We start from the raw sequence: 13418 nt of genomic DNA, 5'->3' as shown, positions 1-13418 counted from the left end.
ATTAAGAAGGCAAACTGCATTGTAGCCCTTGAAATCTAAGAGTGCTAAGGGAGGAGGTGAAGCAGATGAACAACGAGAGGGAAGATGATTTATTCTCCAGCCATTACATCTTCTCATTTTAGTGCATGTAACTCTGCAAGCACTCTATTACAGTACTGAAATCCAACACCAACACTTGCGGGAAGTGCCTGTACTGCACAGAGGTGTCTGCATGTTTCCATGGCCACACATACACAAGGTGGCATTCAGAATTTGCCATAGCTAATCACGTGTGCGTGCGTGTGCATGTTCACTGTGATTAATTGCTCTCTTTAGGGCTTGCAAAGGATTTTGTGAATTTTCTGAATTACCTGCTAACAGCCATGTCTTTGCCAGCCCTCTGAATTCTGGCAGTCCTTCAGTCTCCACTTTCCTCTCTGGGTCTCCCTTTAATATTCTCTCCTTTTTTCTTGTCTCCTCCCTTTGCCATCCAGTTTAATTTCTTCTTGTATTTATTTTTGCGTTTTCTGCCCAGCTTCCATCAATCCTCGCTTCTGTTAGATTGTAAGAACTATTTCAGAGGTATATAACGTTAACTAGTGCGGTTAAACTGTGATAGTTTGTAGTTATTGGACTGTTTTAACTCAACAAATGGCGGTTCGCATGTTTGCTCGTATTCTATTCTGCAAGTTGATTGTGATGACTAACAGTTTAAACGATTATTTGGAAAAGTTGATCTGAAAGGGTTTTGATGGTCCATTAACTGCAGTAGTTTTCAGTAAAATTGTTACAGATGAAGAGCTGTAACAACAAAATGGTTCACAACCGTGAGCCACTGAATAGCTTTGGATTTTGAATCATTTGAACAAAAGGAGAAATTCTAAGAAGTCAAATTAAAAAATGTCACTGTTATCGAAGAGAAAAGGACCAATCTAGAAAGTGTTTGGGGAATAAATAAGTGAAGAAAAAGGGCTCTACTGTCTTGACTGCATTTGTCTTTTAATGAACTCTTGCACATCAAACCATTTAAGTAGGGCTGTTCGGTATAACGATATATATCTGATGACGATATAAAAACGTCTATTGTTTCATTTTATGTTATAGTTTGTTTCGTGGTGTCACAAAATAAACTGTTTACGGTAATTTTTCATCGTTTTGATGGTCACTGTAGTGGCTATATTAATTTCCTAAAGTTCTCTCTTTCTCTTATATTTAATATAACCACACTACAGACAGACAAGCGCCTTTTTTTTATCAGTTGTTGTTGTTAGCAACAACGATGGTAAAACCATCGCGTGTCCGCTTGTTTATGTTCCACATAAACCTTTCAAGCTCAAGATCCTGTTGAGACTTTTCAAAATAAACTGAATCACGTGAAAGAGCAGATTATTTACGGATGAGAATTCAAAAAGAGCCGCCAGGTGCTGAAAAATAAACCTTAGACTCAAACGTTAGAACAGGCTTTTCCTCGCAGCACGCCGTGTAATAAATACTCACAAAGAAAACGGCGGCCGTTACAACTTATGTCTAAAAATGTATCGTTTCATGCATCTGTTAAAACACTATCCAGCTACATGACGGCAGCTGGAAACACTTCCCGCAAGTCGAGCTGCCCGAGATTCACAGAATTTACAGAAAATGTGACATTTTTGTGATTTATATCGTTATCAGGACGATAGAATTCTTATATCGGGATATGAGATTTTGTTCATATCGCACAGCCCTACATTTAAGTAAAATCTGTGGAATTTCATTTAGTTTGCTTCTCAACTATCAGTCTTATCTTTTAGTCCTGTTAAGTAATGATGCATCAACACATTGACATAAAATGTCTTACTCAACATTTCATGTCATATTCAGTTGTTTAAAAGCTCTTATCTGCAGTAGCAATCGATCAAATCTGATGCTGTAATTGCAGCAAAAAGCTGTTTGTGGTCACTCTAAAGCAGCGGTCCCCAACATTTTTTGCGGCACGGACCAGTTTAATGTCCGACAATATTTTCACGGACTCCTTTAAGGTGTCGTGGATAAATACAACAAAATAGCGGTATTGTGTAAATATAATGATAAATGCGAATTCACTGTAATTAGCTTTATTAGCGGTATCCTCTTGAAATGCTCCAACAACATTGAGAGTAACATCCTCCTCTCTGCCCCTTAATGCTCTCTGGTCGCTATGGTAATGCGCAATTTTTTTTTTTGTTTCAAAATAAGACGCACAACTACAACACAGGAAAAAGACCCAGGGAAACAGAGTTGACGATAAAAACCCTGAAAACCATAAATTTTACTCTGGTGGGCCGGCACCAAACGACTCGGTGGGTTGGGGACCGTCTCTCATGCTCCAAAATTGGGTTTGCCTCACGTAGCATCAAGAAAATGTCCTGTCCTTGAATGCAGCCACACTCTTTACACTGCTCTTTGTCCTCATACTGCTGCTTATCTACTTTTTTTTTTTTATAAATTGCTTCCTCTGTTATTTCCTCACTTACATCTTTGTCTTTCCTCAGGCGATAAATATGGTAATGTCATCCACCTCTACGAGAGAGACTGCTCCATTCAGCGGAGACACCAGAAGGTGATGCCCTCTTTTTTGTCTTTGTTTTCATTTAAGATTTTATTTGCGGCGTTGCTTCATTAAGTAGATTAATATGAAGTGCCTGATAATGGTGGGTGGGCCTGAAATAAGTCATAAGCATGGATTGGATGTGCATGCATTGCTGAGAAAATTTACAATACTGTAGTGTTTTCTTATTTGAGGAAATGGGCTAATTTAGTGGCGTACTCTGTGTGACGTTAATAATCCTTTATAATGGTTAATATAGCACAGGTGGCCCTGAGTGTCATAGAAAGCTCTAAGCTGCAGGGGGTAAGAGGATCTTACTCCAATAAAAATTATCCACTGTTAATCCTGCGTGAATGGGAGTCTTGGCAGTAACTGCATAATCCTCCGACAAATCAACTTGGATCAACAAAAGCAGTTTCTTTGAGAACGTTTAAATTCATTCATATTAATCAGGCGGGCATTCATCGGACAGTTACTGGAGAGAAATGAGGTATTACGCCATCACCTGATTATTAAATTAACAAAAATGACTGAATATCAGATGAAAGGGGGAATAGAAATAGGAATTGCCATCTAATCATTCAATGTAACAGTGCTTTCATCAGAGGAAGCTGATTAACATGTGTAATATTTCATTACATATTGTCACCTCAGAGCAGTTTTAATCATGTGTTTTCATCACTTTCTTCCTTTCCCCTCTAATCAAATTACAGATGATAATCATATTAGTGGCTCTGTTCATGCTAGAGCTGCTGGTCTTTGATTCTGGCAGCCTTAATCTGCCTTTGCCCTTAATCTAAGATCTCTTTCAATCTCAGAAACAAGAATAGTCGCTTGTTGAAGTAGATTTGGGATGGCAGAGCGCAGCTGGGATATTTTTAGTTTTCTTTATGTCGCAGAAGTGCTACTCTTACTTGGAGAGAGGCTTCTTTATGGCATTAAGATTTGATAGAGATTTTATTGATTTCTAGGGGTTTCACTTTAAAATTTGTGACGGGTCACGTTGCCTTGAACTGAGCTGCCCTGATGGGTCGACTTGTTTAACGCAGTGAAAAGAAATGGATCAGGCTCCAGCGTAGTGATCCCCAGCCACCCAGCAGCCACACTAAACACAAGGCTGTGCATAACCAAGACAATCTGCTCACTCTGTTTCACTAACGCTTAAATGACAAACTCTATCAAGCGGGGAAAATAAAAAGACAAATTATAGTGTTGACTAAATGGGTGAAGTAGGTTTATTAGTTTGTCTTATAGTGAAATACAGTGAAATCTGGGGCTTTGGGAGCACTTTTGTAAGCACTATAGAAAAAGCACCATTCCTTATAAACAATAGATTACATTTCTGTGTTACGGGTAAACAGCCACTTCTAGTAATGAACCAATAGACAATTATCTGCCAACTCTGCAGTACCCAGCAGCTCTCTGGAGCATTTAAGCATCTTTAAGCTCATTGTTCTGATTCATCACCCACAGCTTTACTCTCATCAACGCTGTTTACCATGAAAATAAGCCTGCTACATGCTGCCTATCCACCCAAAAAAAGGCTTACAAAGCAGGTCAACATACTGGATGATGATGTGCAGTTATTGTGTTTCATATTTCTAATTTTTTCTTTTTAATTATTATTTTTTTTAAATGTGGTTACTAGTTGTAGATCCCCCTCAAATAGTGTAAAGTCATCACCATGGCTAATTACTCAGTCATACAACCTTGGTAGGGTTTTAAATTGCTCGTGTCTTTCAGCGCTTCGTTAATAAAGCCATTTGCTTTCGGGCTTATCGAATGCACCACTAATGTCTAAGAGAATTAAGAGGCAAATTTTTATCCTCTGTGTTGGGCTAAATGAATCAGAACTGAGTGTTGTGATTTAGTTGAATCCAGATTCCTCCAGAAGTGTCAGAATGAATTATTAGCATCCGTGTCTCTCAGTGCCTCAAGGGCTGCTAATCTACTAATAATCGAGGTCTACTACAGGCAGTGGATACATCCAGACCCCGCCTCCAGCCCTGTTGTCTTTGTCTGGTGACTGCTCACCTGAGGGTTTAACCCCTGCTTTACATTGGGTTTCTGTCACGCTCCCTTGGTAACAGGGCTGCCTTTTGTCAATCGGGTTTTCTGCAGTTTCTCCGGATGATTCACTGTCCTACATTTCTGTGGGGAAAGTTATTAATAGATGCTGGGAAAACAAAAGTGCCATCCTATTCCTGTTTTGTCTGTGTGTTTTGAGCCTTCATTTATCCCAGGAGGTTTCAGATTGTGTCATGAAAGCGAGGCTTACGGGGGTCCAATCTAAAGATGCACACTATAGCCAGCACACACTGCAGTCATCATTTACTTTATATGTTCATTTTCCTCCTGATGTTGGTAATATTGATGGTCCTGTTGATTTGAAGGTTGTGGAGATTGCACCGGCGTTCCAGCTGGACCCTCATCTCAGAGATCGTCTTCACGCGGATGCTGTCAACCTTGCCAGACAGGTAAGGCTGCTTTACCCATACAGCCCCCCCCCCTGTTGCAATTGTGTCCTGATGTGAAGACGGCTTCTACATTTGGACGCGGCGTTTGCTCCGCAGACTGTGAAAGCAGGTTTCAGTGTGTCGAATGTGCAGCGTTAAGTTTAGAACACTTGTTATGAAAAGTTGGCAGCCTGGGGAAGAAATGGCTCACTGAAACTGAAAAGGCTTTCCTGGCGAGTACTGTCAACCATCGGGTTGTTTTTAAGAAGCCTGAGCAAATTCCCCATACAATTCACTTTCCTGTCTATAATTGGTCTGCAAGACCACGGGATACTGCCCAAGAATTTTAATGTGCCGACTACCTGTGATTTTTAGAAGGGGATGTTGACGCTTTACCTAACTGTGAAAATGAAATTGTAATTTGAAAATGGGTGGAAATGGATGTCAGCAGTGTAGACTGAGGATGCAATTGTGAATATGAGTGTTTGAACAGTTTGAGAGCATCTCACCTTGTCTTTAGCCTTTTTTTAAATTTTTTATTATTAAATCATTGAAAAGTTGGCTCAACTATGACTAAGTCGAGCCTCATCTCTCAGGAGAGATTTCAAGAAATGGCCTTTTCGGGTAATGGTCTAGTTGAGGAATGGATAGGAGCGATGAGGGAGGAGGTTGGAGACGGGGATGGTGATTTGCTGAAGAATGATCTTTGTTACTGATCGTTATGTAAGACAGACTTAGACGGGTGATGTGACCTTGCTCTAGCAGTGAGGTTTTTTTTTTTTCTCCTTCTCCAGTAATCGTATCAACATCACCCAGCTCGTCTGCCTAAAGTGACAAACCATGTCTCCTTGTGTGTTTAAGAGCAGCAGCGGCGAGCTCTTGACTGCATATTACAGCTTGAAATGAGAGTGATGTTGCTCTGGTGTGAGGATGACAGGTGCCAACAAGAGTACGACGAAATGTAGTGTCTTCACTCGTCAGTGCAGAAATAGAAATAACTGTAAAATACAAATGGTAAAAAAAAGTGTGACAACGTCAATAAAATATATTATATTGCTTTCTCTTTCAATATGTTAGTGATACACTGGCGCCAAATATATTTTTAGTCAAACAGCAGGTTCTCCTGCCAGTTTACTTCTCCAGAGTCGATACTTTGTCTCCCCGTGGTGGCACTTAGAAAATGATTAGGAGACTGGCGACTGATTGGACGTCAGGGCAGGGAAAAAGTCAGTAATCTAATTATTTGATACGTCGTTACAGTTGAAGAATATAATCTATACCAGTGGTCCCTAACCTTTTTTGCCCCACAGACCGGTGTATGTCCGACAATATTTTCAAGGACTGGCCTTTAAGGTGTCGTGGATAAATACAACAAAATAAAACCAGTACCGGTACCAAAAAAGATTTATTCATAACACATGGGAAAAGACCCAGGGAAACAGAGTTAATGATAAAAACGATTAAAAACAAACAAACAAAAGAAACCGCTAAAACCCCTCAAAACCATAAATTTCACAGCCGAGCCTCAACTCTTGCGGTCCGGTACCAAATGACTCAGTCCGTGGTTGGGGACCGCTGATCTACAGTTTAAGACCTCAGTTACAGGTAATGGTCTTGGTCATAGATGACTTATCTGCAGTGTATCCAGAATTGCTGTATTATGATAGCTTTGGTTGGTACCTGTCATTGTTGCTGATCTCCTTAAGCTTGTAATAAAGGGATGAGGCATATTGCTGATGCTGATTTTTAAAAATGTAACTGGTTAACTTGACAAGATGAGCATGTTGTGCTTTTTGTGGGACAGCGGTTGGCACTGATGTCTCACAGCAGGAAGCCTTGAATCTGCTGGCCAGCTGTGGCCTTTACGGTGGATATTGCACGTTCTTCCTGTGCTGGCATGACTTCTCTGTTCTCTACTCAAACTTGCAACCACAGTCCAAATATATGACTGCTAGGTTAATTGGTAACTTGAAATTGGCCTTTAGTGTACTGGTCTGTGTCCCCCTCCCCTTCTTCCTCTCTGGGTTCAGGCCAGGTAAGAGGCAACAGGCTCTTTTTAAAAATATTATTTTACGTTCTTTACTAGTTAAAGTTGTAACAGTAGTCGTATAAATGTTTGGATTTTACCTCTTCTGTTTATTGCATACAGAGCTTGAGTTCTCATCCAGCTTAGTTTTTTGCAAAGTAGAACAAAGGTGAATAGAAAGTCTCACAGACCTGCAGCCTTTGCAGATTATCACCAGGGGTCTCACTTTCTCTCTGCATCACCTTTCATTTTCTTCCTTCCACACTTGCTCCCCCTCCCCCACCACTGTTCTTGCATTTTTCTGCTATGTGTTGTGACTGCATTTCACTTTAAGTCAGTCTCCACAGTGAAGCTTCCACTTCAGAGCTGAGCCCTGCTCTCACCTCGGGTATTGAAACACCCCCTTAGCAATGCTGAGGATGCACTCTGGTGCTTACTTCAGAATTATTAATGGGTGTGTGCATGTGTCACAGCCTGTGCATGCATGTGTGTGAAAGTAAGGTGATGCAAGATCTTATAACCCACACTGGAATACTCATATTATTTCTACATACCCATGCTTGATTGTACTTTCTTTCAGTTCTGTCCTGGAAAGGTAGACATCTTGGTTTCAGTTTTCATTTTGATTAATGTCTTCTCATTTTAATGAACTCACTGAATTTATTAGCATTTTGTATGAGACATTACATTGTTGTTATTATGTCTGTCCTCCTCATTCCTCCTACTCCCGATATCTGGCCAAAAATGCCAAACACACTGTTGTAAACCGTAGTTGGTAGTATAAAGATGTGCTCAGTAAAACAAGCTCACACATGCAAATCTGATTCTGTGAAAAAGTATAACACAGTTTGATTTGTGTTTACTTTTTGTTTGTGTCAAATCTTCAAACAACTTTTTCTTTTTTTTCTCTTTTTTTTTTAAATGTGCAAATCTGATCAAATGTGAAAATGGAGCCACACATCAAATAACTTCTGTTTATTTTTTTTTTTTTTTTTTTTTTGTGACATTTCAGAACTTCAAAAAAGGCAGAGAGCACAAAGTTTTAAAATTGAAACACAAGGGTGTAATTTTTGGCTTGGACGGAATTACAAAGGGCATATTCTTAAAATATGTAAGAAAAGGAGGATTATCAAGCTCTTTGTATGTCTCTAAGGACACATGTCTATGATTAAAGACGATAATAAACCTTCCTGGATAGGGATGGGACCGGTTCTGACATAAACGTAGTAACAGGAACGGAACGCACTTATTGTGCTTTTTTTTTATTTCGGCTTTTTTTTCCTGAGCTGTGATACACTTTGATTCTAGCCAATCATTTTACGTTTCCGAGGATAGTAGGCGGGGCCAGGTACGTATCTTTTAGAGCAGAGCTACAGATTAAAAATGCCCAAGGCGAAGCGGTCAAAAGTCTGGCTGTACTTCACAGCAAAATGCAAACTCAGCAGCCTGCAACAAGTGCTTTAAGCTGATACTGTGATACTGTCAAAGGAGGTAACACCTCAAATCCGATGAAACACCTGGCGACGCATAGCGTTTTTTTTAAAAGCCGAGAAATGCGCCGTATTTGATAGCTTGCTGCGAGACCTCACACCGAGCACATCTACTGCGGGTGGGTTGCCTGTTATCGGACCCGGAGTTAGCAACATCCCCCAAAAACAGAAGAGGAGAGTCCTGGCCCCTAGCCCTGCCAGTGTAGCAGAAATGATGAGGATGATGATGCAGCAGCAGCCGTTCTTCTCTGCGTGAGTAGCTTAATGTTGTTCGTGTGTAATTTACGTTGAGTAGGCTAACCACGTTATTACATTAATGCATGTAAGGTGAACTAGCAAACATCATCATAGCTACATGCGGCTGTCTTCTTGTTTGATGGCAGATACTCCCTTCACCCTGGCCAAAAAGGCTAAAATGACCAAAGAAAAAGTGGAAAACAGTTAAACATGAGAGGTTTTTGGACAAAGTTTGTGTTTTTTCCATTGTTTAAGCACTGCTTCCAGCCAAGAGTGATCCATATATGCCCCATAGCTGCAGAAAAGGCTAACATTGTTATCTTTTTACAAAAAAACAGCTGAACATGAGAGGTTTTTGGACCAATTTTGTGTTCTCCATTCTTTAAGCACCGGCACCGTTTCAAAAGTACCGGTTTGATACTGGTATCGGATAAAACCCAAACGATACCCATCCCTATTCCTGGATGTGATTGACTGTCTGAAATTCTCCAATAGTAAGATGTTAAAGTCGGGCGCCTCTTAGTCAAGTCCTGAAATCTGAGGTTTGAAATATCTGAGCGACACTTGGGAAAACTTCAGTCGATGTAAGAACTGTGAGGTGAAGAACACTGTTAACCCAGGAGGCTGCTGTCACGACACATTTTGATGATGCTCAAACCTTTCAGCAGAGTGTTTTCAGCCGAGTGGAATGTTAGATTGTCTTGAAATTCCACAAACTCAGACATTATACCGAAGTTAAGCGCACATGTGGCAGCGTTGCTGGGATACTTTGGCTGCTTCAGGGGAAGGTGAAGTGCCACACCTGAGGGGGTAACCTGAATTCTGCTCTACTAGAAAATTCAGAATGAGAATGAAGTTGAGTTGAAGCTGAAGTTAACGGTTGTGAGTGAGAGTTAAAATTAGAATTTGTCAGTGGCCTGCTCAAGATGTGGGTTCAAGAAAGGAACTCTGCAGTGAAGAGTGGGCTGAAATTCCACCACGGCATAGTCGGGCAGGCTGATCGGCTATAACCGAAGAGCTTGACTCTAGTTACAGCAACAACTAGAGTCAAACTAGCAATGAAGTGTAGGGGGATTATTAGCAGTTAGACTTGCTGTAACTTCAGTAGACTTTACGCTTCCTGAGGGGAAATTTGTGCAAAGTGCCACAATCTGTTTCTGTGTATAAGAATGAGATCATAAAAGCTGCAATCATAAAACTATACATAAAAGAAGAACATTAAAAAGTATTGTCCTCTAACTACACTGTGTCTATAAAACTACATTCACCAGCCACTTCATTGCTTACACCCTTCTAGCTCTGGCTTGGACCCTGTTTTGCCCTTTAGAGCTGCCTTAATTCTTTGTGCCACAGATTAAACTAGGTGGTTATGGTCCACACTGACATGATGGTATCACATAGATTTGTCACACACATCCATGATGAAAATCTCCCATTTAACCACATATCAAAGGTGTGCTCTAAAGTGGCATTTGTGTACAGTGAACTCATTTTTATGTTCAAGAAATCGGTTAGAGGATACAGAGATGGATGCATGCTTTCATGTTGCGCACACCAATTTTTGACCCTGGGATGGTGCTGTAACTGAATGCTGTAACTCGAGAATGAGGCGACGTGGGATTTTATAAATTGATACAATAGTTTTGAGATGTATTTGAGATTTGTAGTCTGTCCTGTTCTTAGCTGTTTGGAAGTGACGTCCAGTGTTGCGTTTATGCTACTGTAGCACATCTGCTTCAGTATTCAAGGTGTGCTCAGAAATGCTCTACTGCATGACTTGGTTATGACAACTAGGTATGTGTTACTGTTCCCTTATAACTTCAAAGCAGTCTGGCTGTTCTCCTCTGACCTGCGGCTTCAACAAGTAATTTTTGCCCAGAGAGCTGCTGCTCACTGGATGTTTTCTTTTTTCCCCTGGACATGGTTGTGCAGGAAAATCCTAGCAGATAAGCGGTTTCTCAAATTCTCTGATCAGCCGGTGTCGCACCAACAAACATGGCACGCTCAGAGCCACTTAAATCACCTTTCTTCCCCATTCTTATGCTCTGTTTGAACTTCATCACATAGTCTTGACCAGGTCTACATGCTGAAAACAATCAATTTGCGTCAGTCTGATTTGCTGACTGGATAATTGCATTTAGAGTAGCTGAATAGGTGTACTTAATGAAGTATCTGAGTGTATATCCATACATTAATAAAAACACTATTAGGGCTAGAGAGACAAAAGCTAAAATCAGTTCAGTCTTTAGTGAGTTCTTGGTTTAATGGAGGCTTGAACAAATGAGGTGATGGTACATATTCAAAGGAGAAGGGGTGTTCAGCCATCATTTTGATTGCATGTTTAACTACCTGCTTGAACAGTCCTTGTATGGGCTTGTATTCCTTTAGTCTCTGTATGTACTAGATGCCTGCTTTCTTAGATTTCTGCCAAATTATGCAGCAATACCAGATTTGATGTGGTCTCATTTTTAGTATGACATCAAGAAGAAAGCATCTGACTCGTTGGTCAATCCAGCCTCAACTATTTCTATTGACATGTTTTGATTTTTTTTTTGTTTTTTGATTTGGGCATTTTATGCTTTCTTGCTTCAACAAGCAGCATTATTTAATTCTTGTATTTACTCTGGATATTTGATGTAACATTTTAGTGGATATGTGACAGTTTAATATCAGATTCCACAATATAAACTCTGGGGATTTGAATCCTACTTCATAGCATTGTATAAATATTTATCTTTTTTCCCCATTCTCATTCACACACCTGCTGTTTTTCTCTTATCTGGCTTTAATGGTGGCTCCATAGTGTTGCTTTTATATATATTTTATTTTATTTTCCCCCTCCCATCATTTTTCCATCTGTACATATCACACATCTTCCATTATCAGCAGCCTCCATCAGTCTTTCAGAGAAACGGCGCAGTCTTTGAACTCGATACAGGTCACATTTCCTGATAGAATGTGCTGGAGAACAAAGTTGCCTGGCAACACTGAGCTCAAACCCTTGTGCTGAGAGCTGGAGTAACTTCCTGCAGCCATTAGAGTCAGGTCTCACAAGAAAATCAGATGTTGTCAAACCATGCCTCTGTGCTCTTATGTGTTATCTGCTGTTCAAACAGCTGATTTTTGTATACGCCTGGAAAAGGATTTGGGGCGGGGGGGTTCTGGCTTCTGATGTTTTGTCTGTGTTTCAGTGAAAGGTCTACAGCTGACATTTCTTTTTACCCGCCCATGTATATCCCAGCCAGTCCTGATTAGATCTGAGTGATGTGTCTCACTATAGCAGTGTGAGATTTTAAATCAGTGATGGGCCCACTGATTGGGTGCATCATTGCTCGCTCATTCATCCATGTACTGCTTGGCTTATTTTTTTTTTTTTAATACCTCTTGATATGTGATGTGCAGCAGTAGTGTCCTATATCGCTTACTTCTGCAATGAGTTAATAAAGAAAAAGCTGCAGTGAAGCCCATCTGTCTTTGCTTGGTGGACACGAGTTTTATGATGGAAATAAAGTTGAATATCTGCATTTGAGTACAAAATTCCCAGTTTGACCATGAAGTTTTTCGGTTCTTGCAAGTGTGGAACATCTGTGCGCTGATGGGCTGTGGTTTATTGCACATATGCTCGACAGTCCTGTTATAAGTAGACGGACATAAAGTAACATGTCTCAGACACTGCACATTACATTTGACAAATTCTGTTACACTCTAGCATTTCCGGAGCTGCAGCGACTGCCCGAAGAGATCTGACTTATTGAGTATAGACTAAGTGGTTGTTGCTGACTGGCTGTGCATAAATCATCTGTTAGATTTACTGTGTTTGACAACAGATTAATTCTGATCTGTTTTTGCTGCGTTAATGAACAGTACTGAATATCCTCTCCTTCAAATGTTCAGAAGAGCAGCAGTGTCACGTAAAACAAGAGTGTGGCTCTGTGTAGTTTACGGCAGCGCTGCTTGATTGGGGAAAAACAGTTCTCATTATTTTGGTCCAGTAACTGTAATCTTGATATCAATGTGACTTTATTATTATATCTTTTTTTTGGGGGGGGGAAGAGGAATTTCCCTTAACTTTAACTTTTTTTTTCTTAAATAAAATGTGAAAAACATGAGGTGTTTGAGATGAAACCTGTCTCTGCCAGATGTTTGAAGGTGCAGATGTGGACATGAAGAGGTGAAATGCATCACATCAGTGCAGGGAGTGTCTGTGTCAAACACACATGCACATAGGGTTGTTTCAACAGGTTCTCCTGCAGAAACACTCTTGTTTAGATTTTTTTCTGACTGGCTTTGTTTTAAAAAAATAAAATAAAAGCTCTTCCTGACATTGTGCTCAAGCTGAACAAAACTAAAAGGGAAACTCAGAGGTGCTCTGAATATGAAGGATAGGGTTGTTTGACCACAAAATGAGAGCGGCTAAAATAAATGCAAAATGTTGCAGTTCTTAGACAAATATGACGAGCTTGAATTTCTGATCTTGAAATCACAACACCAGATATACTGAAAAAACCCCAAACCTATTTAAGCTTTGAACTGTCTGACTGATAACCTACTTAGTTACACTTTCCTCATTTTCTACACTGGTACCATCATGGTGGTACTCTCCCCGGTCTGACACCCTGTCATCAAGCTGTTTACAGCCTTTCAGCTTCATGAGATATTGACTG

The 13418-nt window shown here is 40.3% G+C and overlaps 1 protein-coding gene across 2 annotated transcripts in view; it reads left to right on the top strand.

Moving 5' to 3' along the window:
* Positions 1 to 13418, top strand: part of pcxb (pyruvate carboxylase b) — a 299933-nt gene that overhangs the window by 22740 nt on the left and 263775 nt on the right. For both annotated transcript variants that reach the window (XM_042223129.1, XM_042223128.1), the window contains exons 8-9: positions 2490 to 2557; positions 4939 to 5022. In XM_042223129.1, coding sequence (XP_042079063.1) covers positions 2490 to 2557; positions 4939 to 5022 — 152 coding nt within the window. The remainder of the gene's footprint in view (positions 1 to 2489; positions 2558 to 4938; positions 5023 to 13418) is intronic.

Source organism: Haplochromis burtoni, unplaced genomic scaffold, assembly GCF_018398535.1.
Source record: "Haplochromis burtoni strain Fernald_Lab_line unplaced genomic scaffold, NCSU_Asbu1 Contig_102, whole genome shotgun sequence".
Lineage (NCBI taxonomy): Eukaryota > Metazoa > Chordata > Actinopteri > Cichliformes > Cichlidae > Haplochromis > Haplochromis burtoni.
This window is presented reverse-complemented; position numbering and strand designations above follow the sequence as displayed.